General features: G+C 38.6%; 1 protein-coding gene across 2 annotated transcripts in view; it reads right to left on the bottom strand.

Annotated features, from left to right (window-relative positions):
- TYK2 (tyrosine kinase 2) overlaps positions 1-18,614 on the bottom strand; it is a 58,524-nt gene that overhangs the window by 11,670 nt on the left and 28,240 nt on the right. Inside the window, exons 4-15 of one of the 2 annotated variants that reach the window (XM_088137700.1) lie at positions 14,594-14,747; positions 12,399-12,562; positions 11,327-11,711; positions 9,297-9,491; positions 8,682-8,839; positions 8,464-8,581; positions 7,125-7,317; positions 5,016-5,122; positions 4,444-4,620; positions 3,498-3,585; positions 2,664-2,791; positions 1,122-1,257 (exon numbers count right to left, since the gene is read on the bottom strand). In XM_088137700.1, the coding sequence (XP_087993826.1) occupies positions 1,122-1,257; positions 2,664-2,791; positions 3,498-3,585; positions 4,444-4,620; positions 5,016-5,122; positions 7,125-7,317; positions 8,464-8,581; positions 8,682-8,839; positions 9,297-9,491; positions 11,327-11,711; positions 12,399-12,562; positions 14,594-14,747 (2,003 nt within the window). The remainder of the gene's footprint in view (positions 1-1,121; positions 1,258-2,663; positions 2,792-3,497; positions 3,586-4,443; positions 4,621-5,015; positions 5,123-7,124; positions 7,318-8,463; positions 8,582-8,681; positions 8,840-9,296; positions 9,492-11,326; positions 11,712-12,398; positions 12,563-14,593; positions 14,748-18,614) is intronic. The other variant, XM_088137701.1, reaches the window with a different exon arrangement.

Genomic DNA, 18,614 nt, shown 5'->3' with positions numbered 1-18,614 from the left:
AATGTATCCCTCCTTAAATAATCCATGCTACTTTTAAAGGTGGAATTACTGAGTTGTTGGCAAGGGCTGGGATCTGCTGAATCATTTCACCAGCAGAGAAAATAACTGCACTCATAAAACTTTATAGCAGGTTGGGTACCCAAAGGCCATCCTTAATGTTCTTTGGAAGACTAAAGGCCATAAAACAAATGGGGTCACATCATATATTGGGGTAGGTGGGGGAACTAGGTTTCTGAGTTGGAGTTTGGTGGTTTTCTTTATTTTTCAATTATTATATGCATATTTTAGGGCTTTAAGTGTGATTTTTATCTATTGCCAATTTCAAAATGATAGGAAAGTCTCTCATCAATTCTCAGAAATGCTGGTCAGAGATAGTTTTGAGAACCACAAAAATGAGACTCAGACATTGCTGGTTGCCCATCTCTGCTTTATGATATTGGCTGACCTGACTGAGGCAGCAAACTGAGGTAGCCTTCTCCCCAAAGCAGGACTTTCACCTATATCTCCCGAAGAGGTGAATGCCTGTTTCAACTGTACATAAGAGGGTCATATGTTTTTCCATAGAAAAATGATTTAATGCTCACAAAAATTAGCATAGTAGGGAGAAGGTCAAGTTAGAAAACATTAAAGAAGTATAATCTAATTCATGGTTCATAACCAAGAGGATATTTTCCAAGGGAAATATTATTAACATGAATGAGAGGTTGTGCTAAAAATGTTCCCGGAGGACTATGCCCTATGAAAAGTTAGCTAAAGATACTATAAAACCAATACAGACTTTTCTAATGCTCACTTTGGCTTTGCAGAAGATTTGGAATGCACCAAGGGGTCCCTTTGAAACCACTTTGCTTCTGATAGAATAAGGCAGTTACTATCACTACAAATACAAGATCATCTATTAAAAAATACTTGTCCAAAAATGTCCAAACACATACAAGCACTCACACCATACAATAGTGTATGAAAAACATTTATACTGATTCCCCCTACTGATCTGATATGCTTTCACAGAATTGTTCCATTCAACCTTGCTATATAGTATATTCAGCTTGATTACCTCTATGCACCCCAATGACCACAAATGTGAAGAGGAAACTAGTTTCCAAATATTAATGGTTTACCTTCTCGGGAGAGCACAGTGAAGCTGACTCCTGGGTCGCTGAGCTTAATGAAGGGAAGCAAGCCATCTTCCAAACCTTTCCTGGCCAACAGGATGTTTTTGGCACATACATTGCCATGCACTAGGTTTTTATCTTCCTACATAAACAAACACAATGGTAGATTGTGAAATACTATATCTGATGTGTGTCGGGGAAAAAAAAGTTCTGCTCCTTAGAAAAAAGAAGAGTGAGCTTCCATCTCTAGCTTCCTGTATAAGCAAATCTGGTCTTTCTTGCATTATGCCAAAGAACACATTTAGAATTCCTTAACATAAACTCCCTGTAACTACATCATTTATTTATCACATTTATAAACCACCCAACTCATTAAAACTATGAGCAGCATACAACTTAAAAGCAACATTCAATACAATAAAAACTGAAAGAAGGTAAAAACCTGGGGGGAAAAACACTAACACACTGATAAAATCCACCCCCCACCCTCAAGGGTACATACTATTTAGCACCTGGGGAAGGAGCCAAGCCTTCAAGGATTGTTTAAAAGGTAAGAGGGTTGGAGCAACTTGAACCTCTAGGGAAATACTGTTCCAGAGAGCAAGTGCTACAACAGAGAACATGTGCCACCTGAGTCCCATCAGATGATACTGTTTTAAGGATGGAACCTGAAGTATGTCTACTCTATCAGATCTTGCTAGATGGGCAAAAACAATGGGAGAAAGGTGGTCCCCAAAATATTAAAGCCCTATTTACTGTCTATTCCTCTTCTTTTCTATACATCAGGGAAAATAATGTCACACCTGTCCTATAGGTGTGGCTCCCTTTTGTCTCTTCAAGCTGAGAATCACAGGCACCCACATCTCAGTTCTGTCCCTCAAGACAGAATACCACATCTCTGGAAACAAGGAGTTGCAGTCTTAAACTGTTTCACAATGGATAACTACCTTCAGTTCCAATGATGTTTATTTTTCTTCTTATGAGACTTGAAGATTCTAGAGTGTACTTCTGACCTTTTTGTATCTCCCATGCTTGTTTCCAACTTACAAAGCAGATGTAAACTATTTCATTGTTCATTCTTCACCCAAAAGAAAAACAGTTCTTTGAACTGAGGGAAGGTTCAAATCAATATAGCTATGCAACTTCAGATTTAATTCCAAAAAGATGCTTTGAAGTGCATGGACGTGTGTTTGTGTATATATATATAGCACTTTTCCGCAACCTTTAATGCAGTTGTGTCTTTTCCTGGAATCACGGGGTATAAAGCACCTTTTCAGAATCAAATCCAAAGTACTGCATAGCCCTTCTGATCAATATCTATACCGAACTACATTTCCAAAGATTTCTGGGGTGAAGGACTAGTAATTGAATGATATATAAGAAACAGAATCCTACATTAATTGTAAGAGGTCCTTTGGGCCACTGTGTATAACCCCTGCTCAGTGCAGGAATTCAAATTAAATCATCTCCAGAATAGAGATCAGCCAAAATGACATCCAAACTTTTTAGGGAGACCTACCCACTGTAAATCCCCACCAAGAGACTTACAAGGTAACTCAGGGCACTAGCTAATTGTGTTGCAATAGTGAATTTCCAGCCTACTGTTATCCGTCCTTTGTTATTCCGCAAAAAAACATCCAGGGGGCCATGCTCAATGAATTCTTCCACCATTATATCTGAAATTCAAACCAGAAGAAGGGGTGAAAAATATGAAACAAACAAACAGACAAAGGAATTAGCATCTTTGCTCTGTAGCAACAGGTGTAATACTGGCCAAAAAACATGAGCAGAAATGGGAATAGGCTATTTTCATTGTTCTGACATACCTAAGGTAGATCTAAGACAGAGGTGCATATGCTCAAAACTCAGGGCCAATGCATCTGAAGCCTCATTTTTCCAGCCTTCAAACCACTATTTCTCACCATAAAATAAGTCAAATCATTGATGTAAGACCTACAAAAACTTAACAATTGTTTAAAATTAAGAACTTCCTACTGCAAAAAAAAGGGGGGGGGAAACAGCCCCACTCATTTAGCACAATAATCCAGTTCCCTGTGGCTCCTGAATATCTCAGAGATATTAAGTGCATTTCTTGGCCATCAAAAAGTAGCCCCCAAAAGAAAGATGATCTATTGGTTAGAAACTGAAGATAAAAGACAACCATGTCAAGACACAATTGGGTATGGGTAAGTGGTGTCAGTTTAACACCCTTTTTTGTTAGATACAAAAAAAGATAAAACAGTATTAAGCAAGTAAGAATCAAAAAGCATGCAAGAATATAATCTTGAATCTTGTGGGGTAGCTGAGGAAGCAAGAGAAAAATATTTGAAAGAAGCAGACAAGACAGGGATGAACCTTTCAAAGGATACAATTCATACTCACTCTCTGAACCCCATACACAAACCCCATGAACAAAGGCCAAGTGGATATGGGACACCTGGCTCATCAGGCTGGCTGTTTCAAAGAATGCCTGCAGAGAAGAAAGGAGAGGCATCACATCCAGGCCACTGGCCAAGGAACAGAGCAGGGGCAGCCTAATCCAGCCACAGGCTCCTAAACTACTAATTAGTCCTCAGCTTAATGCTGAAGCACAGGACACCTACTGCTATAAAGCAAGAGTTAATTTCTTATTCACTGTTTTGTTTTTCTCCACAACAGAACAGTAGGTTCATTTTAGGAGCTAGGCTAAATAAGCTTTATTAACTTTTTAAAAATAAAAGCAGCTTTCTCAACATGAGTCCTTGTTTAGTTGTATTTTAATTTCTCTTGCTTATTTTTAAAACAATATTTACAGGCACTGTTACTGTTTAAATATGGGGGAATAAGATAGGCTAGAAATGCTGGTAATAAACAATTTTGCAATTAAATAATCAAAAGTTACTGTTGGTTTAGTTAAAAATGAGATATATCTTAAGAATGTAGAACTTGTTTTCCACCATTGGCCTGAATTAAGCTGCAAACTGAAAAAGGCATGAGTAGTATCAACACCATCACAAAGAAGGCTGCTGCTCAGAAGTTGTCTCATGACAAGCTGGATCAAAACCAAAAGCCTGTATCAGGCAGGGTCCTGTCTCCCACAGTCTCCAACCATCTGTCTATGGTAAACCTAAAATAGGACATACAACTCTTTCCTATTACTGCTTATTGGCAGTCAAAAATGTGGTGTTTTTTAATCTTGGAAGTGGTACATGGTCATCACTGCCAACAGTCTCTGGAGCAAGCTCATTATTACTCTTCAGTAGAGAGCAGATAAACAGGTGAAATAGTATACTCCTACAATATTTACTAATGTCCCCTTTCAAACATATGTTTCTATATGTCTACTCACCAGAGCAATGTCCCTATGGCTTGGGTCCAACATCTTGAGCACTACATGCATGTCACGGCTATTGTTATTCTGCTCAGTAGAAAAATAGTCTGTCTCATCATCACTGTTGACCCCACCACATACATGAAGTACACCATCATAAATATTGGTGCGTGTTCCTTGTCCCAAGTGTGCTCTCTGTTGGAGAACAATACACCAGTGTTTAGTTAAACCACTTTCCTTTACAACACAGGAGCTACTTAATCCTTTAATTCCACACAGAGCCAAGAACTGGATTCATAATTATTTGAAAATCAATACATTCAAATCCTATCTGTGTCTGACAAAGGTGAAAAAAGAAGACAGTAATCCCCACTGTCAAGCATTCATCTTGCTTTACTCAAATAAAGTCTACTTCCAGTCCCCCAGAAACACAGGAAAACCAAATTGGATCTATTGGTAGCTTCTAAGCCATGATTTATATTAGTTGGTATCACTTCTGAAACTGGCAGAGAAAGCTAGATCCTTTTTGGGTGATACCTGTACAAACTTAACCTTTCACCTTCCAGTGTATACAAGACAACTCTGCTGACCTGTGTAATCTCATTCTTCCGAATCTGATGAAAACTCAGCTGAGTCAAATTCAGAATCTGTCTTGTGCTGTCCTTCACTTTTCGTGTGATGAGCAGGTCTGAGACCTCTGCAGAACACAAATAGTCCAAAAGTTCTGATCAAGTAAATTACAGTAAAACAGTAGCACAGAACCTGAACATTTAAGGACATTTTAACATAACATTTAACATAAGGAAACATTTAGCAATTTTATTCATTCCCAGAAAATAGCACGCATAAACAACTGTTTAACGCTACTAGGGAAAATATGTGTCCCTAGAAACTGCACTTAATAAGTTTAAAAATGTATTATGCAGATGTTTTAAAAGTTGTTCCAGAAATGAATTCAACCAACACTTCTTCCTGAAACTCACTATTTCTGTCAACATTTTAATGTCCAACAGTACATCTTGCTGGATACTAGTTCTGGGAATTAGCAACTTTGCCCTCCCTCATAGCATATGTGCTTGCCAAGGCAATCCAGACCTCAAAGTTTCTTCTCCAACTGACATTGCAAATGAAGCTATGGGGGTATGTCTGGCTACAAGGGAATTGACTTTCTCAGTCACTATTTTAAAGAGCTCTATAAGTCCCCTTGAGAACCATTTTGGGCAGATTAACAAATAAATAAATAAGCAAACAGAAAAACACCTGAAATAAACCTCAGCAGAAACTTAAATTAAAAAAAAAAAGAGTGTGTCTCTCCTATGAAATAAGAATAAATGGGCAGAGAAAACTGTATTACAAAGAAACAGTTAAAAGCTTTCCTTACAGGATATTGTGCTATGACAGACAATGTGAGATCTTTAGATGGTGTCTTATAGGGTTGTGCAAAACATCCCATCCTGAAATAACGTCACAGATTTTCCCATGTTGAGCTTGAAACAGAGTGTCTGAAGCCCAGAATACTTTTTTTAAATCTATGGGTCGAAACATTCCCTTTCATAATCAAAGGAGGATATTTTGTGAATTTTTATCCTCAAAAATATTTCAAAATTGAAGATTTTGCACACATCTAGAGGCCTTCTATGCCACTTGCCTGAACACAGATGTTTTCTTACTATGAAACTTCAAAGCAAGAAAGAATAGAGGCAATTCTTGCTACATATTTACACAAAGATAATAACTAATAGCTTCTGCCTGGAGGAACAGTTGTTTCTGTAAACCATAGCTATGCAACCAAGATACAAATATAATTCCCTCCTAAATTTGATATTTTCAGCTAGAGTTTATAGAAATTATTTTTCAAGAAATGAAAAACTGTATTTAAAAATTATCTAAAACCAGAGGCTTTATTTTCCTCCTTTCATGCACAAAGGACAGCAACAGCACCCTAGACAGAGATTACATTTCTTTGGTTTATTTAATAAACAAGTATTTCCCTAAATCAAGGCAAATACAGTTACATGTGCTAAAGGTTTAAATTTATACTGAATCCACAGTAAGGACAACATACTATAGCTGCTATGTCCACTGCTATCCAAAATACTCTGTCGATTACTTAATCTGAGGTTAATGAGCCAGGTACTGTCCTGTCATTGAAACTATATAGCCCTTTCATTTAACGTATCATAGTCCAGTTGTGGTGTCTTAGCCTCTTGTGATAAAAACAGAATTCCATTCACTGAATTCCACAGTGAGGATTTTGGCCTACAAATGTACCTGATTGTGTAAGATTCTGAACACAAAATAGGGCCATCCACTGAACATCTTGTAAGACAAGTTACATGGGAGAGTGATGAGTGTGTACATCTGGAAATGGGAAGAGCTGTGGGTATGTTCTTATTCAGTTAATAACCCTTCATGCAATTCCATGGAATTCCTGATGAGGGGTTTTCAGTCTACCTAAGTTATATGTTTAGATTCACCACATTTGAATTGTATTATTATATCTTGACCAACTTTTGCAGTCCAACACTAAGCAATTATAGGGCTTGTGGTAGAAAAAATGCACCATGCTTGGTAGCAGGCTGATGTCACCTCTTCCTATTACATCCCTATGACCTGATCCATCTTCTTCACTGGACAAATTTCACTATTAGCCTACACAGTGGGGGAAGACAATTCTTTAAAGGTGATATGGTATGTACCTCCTGGTTTTGGGACACAGCATCTCTTCAAACTGAAGATGTCATTTCCAGATTTTAGAGTACAGCCTTTGAGAGCATTCATCAGTTCTAGAACACTAGGAAACTCTTGCTCCCAGCCTTCAAGTACAAAGGAATTTCCTTTCTTCTGGATCCGGAACTGTCTGTAGCTTGCAGCACCTTGAGTACTGACACTCTGGTGAAAACAAACAGTAAAGGAAAAAGTAAGAGATGGATACCCTATTTATAGGTCAGCTAGTAGCAAGTTGTGGAAGCAGCATACCACGTTTCTAAAAAGCAATCATTTCCATGCATAGTTGGGGGCTTTAACTTAGTGGATAGTATCGATTTTTAGAATGGTAATATGTAGTCCACCTTCCTTTTCTGAAGCTCTCAGATCAGAGAGTTATAGATGCTACATTTTATTATGCCCTCATGTACAAGGTTTTACGTAACTTCTACTTTCACTCTCAGTGGAGAAGGAGAGGGTTTCTCTATTTTTTACACAGTGTATATCCTGTGTGTTTTTTTATTTATATTGGCCACAAAGAGGCAGTACAGGACACCTTTCATTCTATTTGGGATTCATCAGAGGTAATATCAGGCATACTTTCTATGGGGTTCAAGTGTTATTGTTACTGTTTATTATTTTTCTGTTGCTATCCAAACACACTGTTGATCTTGCTGTTTGTCACCAAAGACAAATTCCTTGTATATATTTTATACTTGGTCATTAAAGTATTTTGTATCTTGTATCTTGTATCTTCAAGCCTGCTACCAGAAATTGAATTCAACTGAACCCTACAGAAAGCTCTGTGGCTACATATGCCTGATGAGTCCCAAACAAGACAATGCTTGTCACGCACTTCTAATTTCGTCAGTGTTAGTGGTAGAGCACACGCTATGGAAGCAGAAGTTTCTACATGGTGCTAGATAAACTGCTGCCTGAAAGCCTGGAGAACTACTGTGAATTTATGCCAACAATTCTGGGTTTTATAAAAACTAACTGTCTGACCCTATAGTTTCATTAACTGAAGATTTTTGCACTTCTGTTTTAGAAACATGTTGCCAACTAGGAAGTTGTCTAAAATATGTTTTATTTACTCATCTAAAAAAAAATCTACAGAGCATTAAGATCAAAACAACACTTTTAGAAAGAAAGCCTATAGTAGCTTTTCCTCAGCTGGCCACCCTATAGATGCATGGACAATGATTCCCAGAATTCTCAGCAATATTTGTTGGCTGGGAATTCTGAAACTAAAGTACACATCTGGAGGATACCTGCTTAGGAAGGCTAATCTATAGAATCAAAAAAGCCCACTGCCATTCTCCCATCTCTTACCTGGCCTTTCTTTAGTACTGATAGGATCAATCTATTGAAATCAAGGACACTCCAACGGAGGACATACAGCCCGTCTTCCTGCTCTTCCCGCTTCAGCTTAGCCAAAATGAACTCTTCCCTAGGAAGAGAAAACTTTTAGACATGATGTGGAAGCTCCCTCATCCCAAACCAGTTTTTGGGGGCGGGAGGGAACAGTGACAGGAGGCTTTGGTGCTTACTGCATGGGTCCATGAATACCATTCTGGATACTCATAACCAGTCGTGGTGGGGCAACTTCATGACACAGATAATGGCTAGAATCAGCTGTTAATCTGAAGTAACCATCTACTAGCGAAATCAAGGAGAGAGCACACTCATGGGATGAAAGAGTCAAATCCTGTATTAAAAAAAAGCGGGGGGAAACCCCGTTGTTAGTCCTGAGCTACAGGGCCAAAATAAATGCCTATGAGAAGCTGTATAACATTTTACTCAGGGGGCCTATACAAATGTGTTGCTATTTGTTACCAATGTTTTTGCTTAGACATCCCCCCACCTCTAATCCAGTTAATATCACATTCACTGCCTTATACAGAGCCATCAAATTTAACATAGGTAAAAAGAGTGACAAGCTCCAGTATCTGGTAGCTGAGGGTATCACTGATTTTTCTGTTTTATTTTTCTATTTTAACAGATGGTGCCAAGCAATACAATCACAGTAAAAATAATCTGAACCACATTTAACTCTCAATAGTGATGTTTTGTTCTTTAATTACCTCCAACATTCACCAGAAACGCATGTCATGACTCCAGACGAAAACTGTAAGAAGATAGTAGTATGACACACTCACACCTACCAGACACTTATTGTCTTGCCGATGGATACTGACGTTGCAGTCTTTGATAACAATATGTGTGATCTCCTGGAAGTCACAAAAGTGTGCCCATTTGGCTTCATCTTGCTCCACTGGTTGGTAGGACTGCTTGGACTTGTGGTTTTTAGTCTTGACTTTCCTCCCCAAATAAACTTTATGGGGCTGACTTTGTGATTTCTGCAAGACAGAATGTTAAGGTGAGTTATGGAATCTTTGGCATGGATTCCAAAATAATTGTGTGATACTATATAGTAACATGCTTCCTATAAATTAACACATAATATGCCATCTTCCAAAGACAATTAGTCGCAGGATCAAGATACCCACTCCCTTGCATATACACTCCACTAGTATATTACAGAATTTGAGTAATTTCACTTTATTCTTCACTTGCAGAAACTTAAGACACACTACAAATTGGGCCCTCAAGGTGAGCTGGATCTGCATTTTCTAGAAGTTGGAAACTAAGCTGTCCATTGGGCTATTGCTGAACTTTTACTATTAAGAAACAAAAATGCAGGTGATAATGTTAACCTATTATGGGGGAGAATAATTCAAAACAGCAATAGTAGCATAAAACCTTTATAAAAGCAAATTAGAAAACACTAATAAGCATGTTTTTGAGTTCACCAAGTCTTTAGCCTGAATATTTGTCAGAAGACAAGCAAAAGGAAGGAGAGAAAAGGATGCTTACGAGTCCCATGAAAAATTCCAGTCTTCAATAGCCTATCAGCAATATCAAATATGCAATCTATGTTATGCATAGTCTGTTCTGTTTCTCATATTCTCTATCTTTAAAAAAAAAATCCAGGTTAAACATTAAACAAATGCTAGGGAATTCCTGGAAGATTGACACTCAGACACATCAGCCATCAATAGACACACAGAGATAAACCACATTTACACACCATTCAAGAGACAATAAGAAAGCTAAGAAGGAAACAAAAAGCCCAGAACACATCCTCTCCAGGAGCCTACACCCAGATAAGCAGGGATTAACACCAGACAAATAATCAAGCAGAAAACAATACTCTAATCAAGCAGAAAACAATCAAGCAGAAAACAATATCCTAATCAAGGAACTACCAAGAAGAAAACCACACCCCCACCAACACTGGCAGGGCAAGCTACTGTATATAGACAGGGAGCAAACCCCACACCCACTAGCACTGATGATGTTACCTCGTTGGGTAATGAAATGTCTGCAATTAAACAATCAAGCTCAGAGACTCCACAGTTAAATCCTGAGCTACATATATTCTCTTCTAGAGTTATACTACCTAGCTATGTTTTTGAAAGTCAACTACAGTAAGTCCTTTTGTTCCTGGCAAGTAAATCTTTTAATGCAGTTATAACTCTGAGCTGTAGTCCAACACATCTAAAGGACATTAGGTTCAGGAAGGCTGTTCAGCATATGTTTTTCAGATTGTTTTCCAAATACCTCTGAAGCTCGGCACAATGTCAAGGGACCATCCTCAGTCAAAATCAAAAAACGCACAGGGTGGGCAGCAAACCCTCATTTCGGTGGATGAACACATTGCTTTCAAAGAAAAGATTTCTCAAGAAATACCTTTTATACTTTAGTCCCCATGATTAATAGTGAATGTTAAATTGCATTTGCTTAAAGCTTTATTTTGAACTGGTAACCAGGACTTTGGCTGTTATTAAGAATTCTACACTAATTAAGATTCAAGTTGTATGTGACCCAGCTTCCTGACAAAATCTTTGGAAATTTGGACTTTTAATTGGAATGAATAAAATTAAGCATCTTTGTGGGCCTTCCCAGGGTATCCGTATGTTTGTATGTCAATGATGGCAAAGTGGACAGTATGACCAAAACTTCTCCCCTTTAAAGTGTGTGTGGGGGAAGGCTTTAATCACCTGGTCACATCTACCATTTTGATATTGTTAACCCCCGCTCCTGTGTATGCCTCTGGGTACCCCACAGTGTCCAGGAATAGTACACTGAGATCTCCAGAAATACATGAAGATGAACCCACAGATGATCCTACCTCAGCAGGGATGGGTCGCCACTGAATCCCATTAATGCCTGTGACCAAGACTTCATGGGTGACAGGCCTGCTACCAGGAGGAGAGGCATAGGAGTTCTCCAGATGTGTATGACCACCATTGATGTAAAGTGGCATCTTCTCACCCTCCAAAACTGTTTCCAGTGAAACAGCTGCAAAGAGCTCAGTCCCAAAACGTGGAGCCAAGTTTTCCAAGGTAGCTAGGTACTTGTGCATGAGATCCTGTTCTGTAAGCTTGCCAGCGCTCACTGTGTGTTGCTGGAAACGCTGCAAGAATTTCTTGAAAACATTCTTCATGCGAAACTTGGTCAAATAATTGTTCTGCTGGATCTGTCGGCAAAAGGACCGTGGGATGCACTCTTTGAAACTGCAAGGGACACAGACAAACTGTTACCAAGAGCAGCTCTCATATGCATTAATATCTTTCTTCAGTAAAACAAATGGCAAAATTAGATAGATAGACAGACAGCCAGACAGCCAGATTCCATCCCCAAATCCCCCAACATCAACTAATTACTACAAACTGTAGAAACTGAGGTAGTTGTTGCCCTCCATTAATTTTTAAATTATTCTACACATTTAAATAAATGAACCTGTGTTTTCATCCTTCTCTGAATAAAGTAAACAAGTTTGCTCTTCCTTTCTTTTCTTCTCTTTCTCCTGATCTGTCTCCAAATCCTATTTTTATTAAGAGAAATGAGCATCCTTTATCCTAAGATTTTGCCTGTAATCATAAATAAATCACCAACTGATACATGCAATTGCTATTTTTCTGTCCAGGATATTCTCTATTGTTAGAAAACATGTGATAGATAAGGTTCTAATGGAATCATAGTTTGGAGTTGCATGATAAGGCTCCTTGTTGAATTGACCAACACACATGAAACACTTATCAGTAGCAGTCCAAAAGTGAAAAAATTCCAACAGATGTAGGATTTATGATAATGTTTTTAATTCAATAAATAATATACACAATTCCCTAAAAAGAAATTTTGTGCTACATGGCTGAAAAGCACATCATACAGAGCTGCAGTTCCATAAACAATTATAATACCTTGTTCTCTCTGCCACTTCCTCAAGGGAGATGCCTTTCTTAAGTGCAAGATGACACAGGTGGAGGACAGCCATTCCCAGGCTCTCATTTTTAAACTGGTGGATTTCCTGCTCAGTGTGCAGGTCTTTTAGGGAGGCAATATCATTAATGAAGTCATATTTCCCCTGAAAAAGAATCACCCAAAAGAATCTGAGGAAAAGAATTCTCCAGAATAATAGTTCTCAGATCTATCTCCTTGGGAACTATTCCTGTTCTATTACTGGGGATCAAACTAAAATATTGCCAGATTGGCATAGCAATCTTACATAGGCAAAGCATTCTCTCTTATACAAACTACTAAGCTTTCACATAATGCTGCAAAAAATAAGGATGATAGAAAGATGGCTGGTGTGGGTCTTCCGGGCTGTGTGGCCGTGTTCTGGAAGTTTTGTTTCCTAACATTTCGCCAGCACCTGTGACCGGCATCTTCAGAGTGCAGGAGCACAGACAGGAGCAGTTCTCTCTGTGCCCAGGGTGATGTGACCCTTTTGTGGGTATTTATAGAGATCTGGGGGGGAAAGGGGGGGATTGGGTGTGTGGGGGGGGGGTTGGGTTACTAAGTGGCTGCTTGTTTTCGTGTCAGAATCTGTGTGTATCTTCCTGGGGATTAGGCAGGGTTTTTTCTTCTATTGAATTGTTAACGAGGGGCTGCTGGGGGTGATTAGCAAGTTCATTGTGTGAACTGTTCACATGTCCTGGTGGTTGAGCTGAGTTCATTGACCTTTTGCAGGCTGTATTTTTCAGGATTGGTAGCCAGGTTTTGTTGATTTTTAGACTCTCCTCTTTTTTATTGAAACTGTGCTGGTGTTTGTGAATCTCAGTGGCTTCCCGGTATAGCCTGGTATAGTGGCTGTTGGTGTTGTAGTATGCCGGCCGTGAAAGCCTTCGACAATACATGATAGAAAGATATTGCATAATGTGTATAGGGTATAGAGAAAAAATTTCTAGGAATGTAGCCAAAAAGAGCAAGGAATAGTTAAGAAGAGGGCAAAGAAAATGAACAGAGATGTTGATGGAAATGTTGAGATAAAACTGAAGTGAGTGAATGCTGCACTAATGCTGTTTCAGAGATTTGTATGGGAATGGTAGTGATATGTTCAGTACAACAATGGAAATGAATTCTTGGACTGACTCTATATCATAGCCTGCCCTAAAAGGGAACAGAGTGATAGATATATGTAAGTTTGTAGAAACTATTAATAGATGTACAACAGCAAAGACAAACAAGAAAGCTCCTGTAGAAGTCATGACTGTTTGGCCACATATTTGGAATCCAATCCTGATCAGTTTCAGCTGTTTCCTAGCAATATCTGCCCCAATCTAAAGCTGCCAAATACCATCTCAGTAAAGATCTTTCTTTGCACCAATGGAATTTTTCATCTCTACAATTTCCCATTTCATTGTTAAGAAGAACCATTTTGATGCAAGTGCAAACAAACATTATTTCCAATCCTTTTCTCACTTGTATTCAACATATCTACTAGGTCGAAGAGTTAACAGGAAAAGAATAATCTGGTCACATGAATGCTCAAACTATTTACTAAGCAATTGAACTGGATTTTAATAAGACACTCATATTGGACAGATATTCTTCATATTTACAATATGAAATAATACTGTATCTCAGGGAGGATCAGATTATTTAGGTTTTACTCTCTGTATAAAATGTAGCTCATTTTGCTTACTTTCCTGGCTCTAGTTTGACAGATGACCTGTTTCACCACAACCTGTTTCAATGCTATTTCAGAGGGCTTGGTTTTCACTGTGCAATATCCTGGCTCATTCATAGAAATTCCAGAACAGACAGATATCCTCTTTCCTTTGCATCCCTTCTTATGTTTTCCACAAATTCTTTAATCTTTACAAAAAGCCATCAAAGAAAGCCAATTAATGATGGAGACCAAGCAGTTGCACAGTAACCTTTGACTGGTAATGTCAGGAGCCTTCTGTGTGGAAGCATCTTTTGAATCTGTGGAACTCACCAATAACCTCCACCATTTTCATTCATTCTCATTTGTACAGTCCTGCCATTCCTACATTTCATGGAGTCTTTCTTCCAATTACTTTCTCCTGAACTACAACCAAGTCTGATAGGATGCTCCAGCCATACATCAGATTTAATCCAAACAGATCAAATAGCAAAAAAAGCTTCATACTTGCTCAAAGAGATAGGCAAATGATGATTTATCCAGAAGAGCACTGCCTTGCTCACTTCTATATGACTTGTCCTCTGAATCAGTTGAGCGAGGAATACTGCGATATACGGCTGGCTCCTTGTCATTTGTCCCATGCCAGTTTCGGAAATAATATCTGTATAAGCAACAATAGTGTGATCAGTCCAATGGTTCTAGAAAGAAGTCTACGGCATTTAATATGAGAAATCAGTCATTATTACAAATGAGGAGCCATCTGCATGTCATATTGATAGACATACATAAAATCATAGTTTATTTACTTACTCACTCACTCATAAACTTGTATGCTGCCTGACTCTCAACAGCCCTGGGCAAAATCATAGAGTTGGAAGGGACTTAAGATGTCAAGTCCAACCACCTGCAAGTTGCAGGATTCACTACACCATCCTCAATAGATTGCTATCCAACATGTTGAATGAGATCCAAGAACTGTTACAAATACTTCTCATTTGAAGAGCATTTATGATGTTGAAATTGCATTGAATTATGGATTACTATTTTAAAATATACTTGGATATATGGTATCCAAATTACCACTGAGGTTATGTGAACTTGGTTTAGGAGTCAAAGAAAACTGCAATATCTTAATGTGCAAGAAAATTCAGCATGTCTGAACTTGTCTTGTCCCAAGAAAATATAAAGCGCTCATTCTTTATAGAGCAAACTGTAACAGGGCAAGCAATAGTTGCAGCACTACTTCTAACTTACTGAAACAAGCATCTATAAACTGAGTACATCAGCTGACAAAAATGGTTCAAAGTTTCAAAATGGGGAAGGGGTTGACTGCTCAGATACAAATATAAAAGAGCACTGGGGCCAACTGATCCAGTGAAGAAGGAAACCTGGAAGAAGTATATGTACATGGTTGATTACAGTTAGTCCTGAAATGCAGGGGAACACAAGGAACCCAAAGAAGTCATGCAGTATAGTCACAAGCCTATTGAATTAAAAAGGTAGCTGGGAAGCAAGAACTGTCACCCAAAACTGACTGGCCTCCCCAGAAACTTTGGATACAGGGACAAAGCTCCCTTAGGGTCTAGGACAATGCTTGGCACCAGTTACAGACAAGACCAAGCATACTTTTGCAACTTTTGCAGCTCAAAACCCCCTTGAGTCTTTCTCATTTGGCAATCATATACATCTAAACATTAATAATAACTTTAACAGGATCTGTACTACATTACAAATTTATAATGCTACCTTCCTTTATTTTTTGCAAAAGATTTTAAATGTAACCACTTTAAAGTAGTATCAAGAGAGATTATTTACCAAAGTGATAAACAGTATGACTCAACTTAGCCATGAACTCATTTGCAACTTCAGGCAGTCTCAGTTAGACCCCTAACAATAATATTAGATTAAAATGGTCTACTGAATAGATTTGCTAGAATAACAGGGGATATCATATCTAAATTTGAGCACTTAAAAACAGTGGCGAATACTAATAATACTTATGAATACTAATATTGCTGCTTCAATTAACATTCTAAGTAGTAGCAAAGGAACAGTGTCACAGCTCTGAAGGGTTAACTCAGTTGACAGGTAATATGCATTTTCTCTGTCTGCAGTGATCTTGGAGTCCAAATAAATGAAGTCCGTTACTGCTTCCATTTCTACCCCTTCTATTTGCCAGGAATTGATGGGTCCAGATGCCATGATCTTAGTTTTTTTAATGTTGAGCTTCAAGCCAGCTTTCGCACTCTCCTCTTTCACCCTCATCAAGAGGCTGTTTAGTTCTTCTTCACTTTCTGCCATTAGGGTGGTATCATCTGCATATCTGAGGTTGTTGATGTTTCTCCCTGCAATCTTAATTCCAGCTTATGATTCTTCCAGCCTGGCATATCTCATGATGTACTCTGCATATAGGTTAAATAAGCAGGGTGACAGTATACAGCCTTGTCGTACTCCTTTCCCTACTTTGAACCAATCGGTTGTTCCATGACCGGTTCTAACTGTTGCTTCTTGGCCCGCATACAGATTTCTCAGGAGACAGGTAAGATGGTCTGGTACCCCCAACTTTTTAAGAATTTGCCACAATTTGTTGTGATCCACACAATCAAATGTACAGTCAATGAAGCAGAAGTAGATGTTTTTCTGGAACTCTCAAGCTTTCTCCATGATCCAGCGAATGTTTGCAATTTGATCTCTAGTTCCTCTGCCTCTTCGAAACCCAGCTTGTACATCCGGTAGTTCTCGGTTCACATACTGCTGAAGCCTAGCTTGTAGGATTTTGAGCATAACCTTGCTAGCATGTGAAATGAGTGCAATTGTGCGATAGTTTGAGCATTCTTTGGCATTGCCCTTCTTTGGAATTGGAAGGTAAACTGACACTTGCTCCTTGGGAGGAAAGCTATGGCAAACCTAGACTGCATATTAAAAAGCAGAGACATCACCTTGCTGACAAAGATCCACATAGTCAAAGCTATGGTTTTTCAGTAGTAATGTATGGCTGTGAGAGCTGGACCGTAAAGAAGGCTGAGCGCTGAAGAATTGATGCCTTTGAACCGTGGTGCTGGAGAAGGCTCTTAAGAGTCCCCTGGACTGCTAGGAGGTCAAACCAGTCAATCTTAAAGGAAATCAACCCTGATTGCTCATTGGAAGGATTGATAATGAAGCTCAAGCTCAGATACTTTGGTCACCTAATGCGAAGAGAGAACTCTTTGGAGAAGACCCTGATGCTGGGAAAGATTGAAGGCAAAAGGAGAAGGGGATGGCAGAGGATGAGATGGTTAGATAGCATCACTGAAGCAATGAGCATGAAACTGAGCAAACTCAGGGAGGCAGTGAAGGACAGGAAGGCCTGGTGTGATATGGTTCATGGGGTCACGAAGAATCAGACACGACTTAATGACTGAACAACAACAACAACAATGCATTTTCTCAAAAGTTCTGATCAAAGCTATCTTAACAATATATTGTTGCACCTGAACAAGCAAACAATATTGATGCTCTTCTAAGAGATTAACTAAGGCTGCTTGACAAGACTGATTTAAAGAAACCAGTATGCTGCCCGTATACATATGTACTAGGGAAACCTAAGACAGCACACAGGTCTAAGTAGACAATGCTTCCTAATAACTCTCTTAGCTACTTCTCATAGCTATTGGAGTGAAATATTGTAGTTCTGGCAAACTGATATCCATTGATTTTAGTTGAGTTGTCTCCAAGCAGAGCAAGAGAGCAATGTCAATGACTCATTCTGCTAGCATCCCCAGTGCTGCAACAATTATTTTTCTGAGTAGCTTGCCTTTAAACATAACTTCAGTAGGCATAAGGCAAGCAGTATGCCTTTACTCTTTCAAGGCTTACCTTCACAAGTCACTAACATCACATACTGTATGTTAACTGAGTGCACTAAGCTGAAGCTATTAGACTGCAAAATTTTGGACAACCGCTAGATGGAAGTAAAGAGATACAGAGCTGGTGGCCACCCATCTTATTATTATTAATGGTAATTTATTACATTTATATGCCACTGACTCCCAGAGATTCTTGGTGATTTACAATTGTTAAAAACATTTGAGAGTTAAAAAAAACATACAAAAAACACAAAAACAGCACAAGACAAAAGAACAATGATGGAAAGAAAGCAAACCCAGAAGGAAACAAGAAGGAAGAAAGAGCCAGGTCTTTAGGGTTCTTTTAGGGTGGGAGCTGTTCAAATTTCAGAGGGAACCTCATTCTAGAGTTATTAATCAAATAACTCTGAGCCCAGGGTGAAGCTCAGATATGTAGGTGTAGGTTTCATTATGAATGAAAGGGCTAAAATGTACGTCAGAAAGTATGAATTGGTGGGATCTAGGTTATTATGGATACATAAGAAAATAGGAATCTATAGGTTGGTGATAGCTGCATATCCATTCTAATGAATAGTGGAAGATACAAGGTTGAGTTTTAGGGGGAAAAAACTGTGCAACATTCTAAATAAATATGATCCAGGGCAAAAAATAATTCTGTCATGAATGGATAGAAGAGAACATGA

Source organism: Python bivittatus, unplaced genomic scaffold (assembly GCF_059951505.1).
Source record: "Python bivittatus isolate LINGU-HERP-01145 unplaced genomic scaffold, Pbiv_v1 ctg000220_np1212, whole genome shotgun sequence".
Lineage (NCBI taxonomy): Eukaryota > Metazoa > Chordata > Lepidosauria > Squamata > Pythonidae > Python > Python bivittatus.
This window is presented reverse-complemented; position numbering and strand designations above follow the sequence as displayed.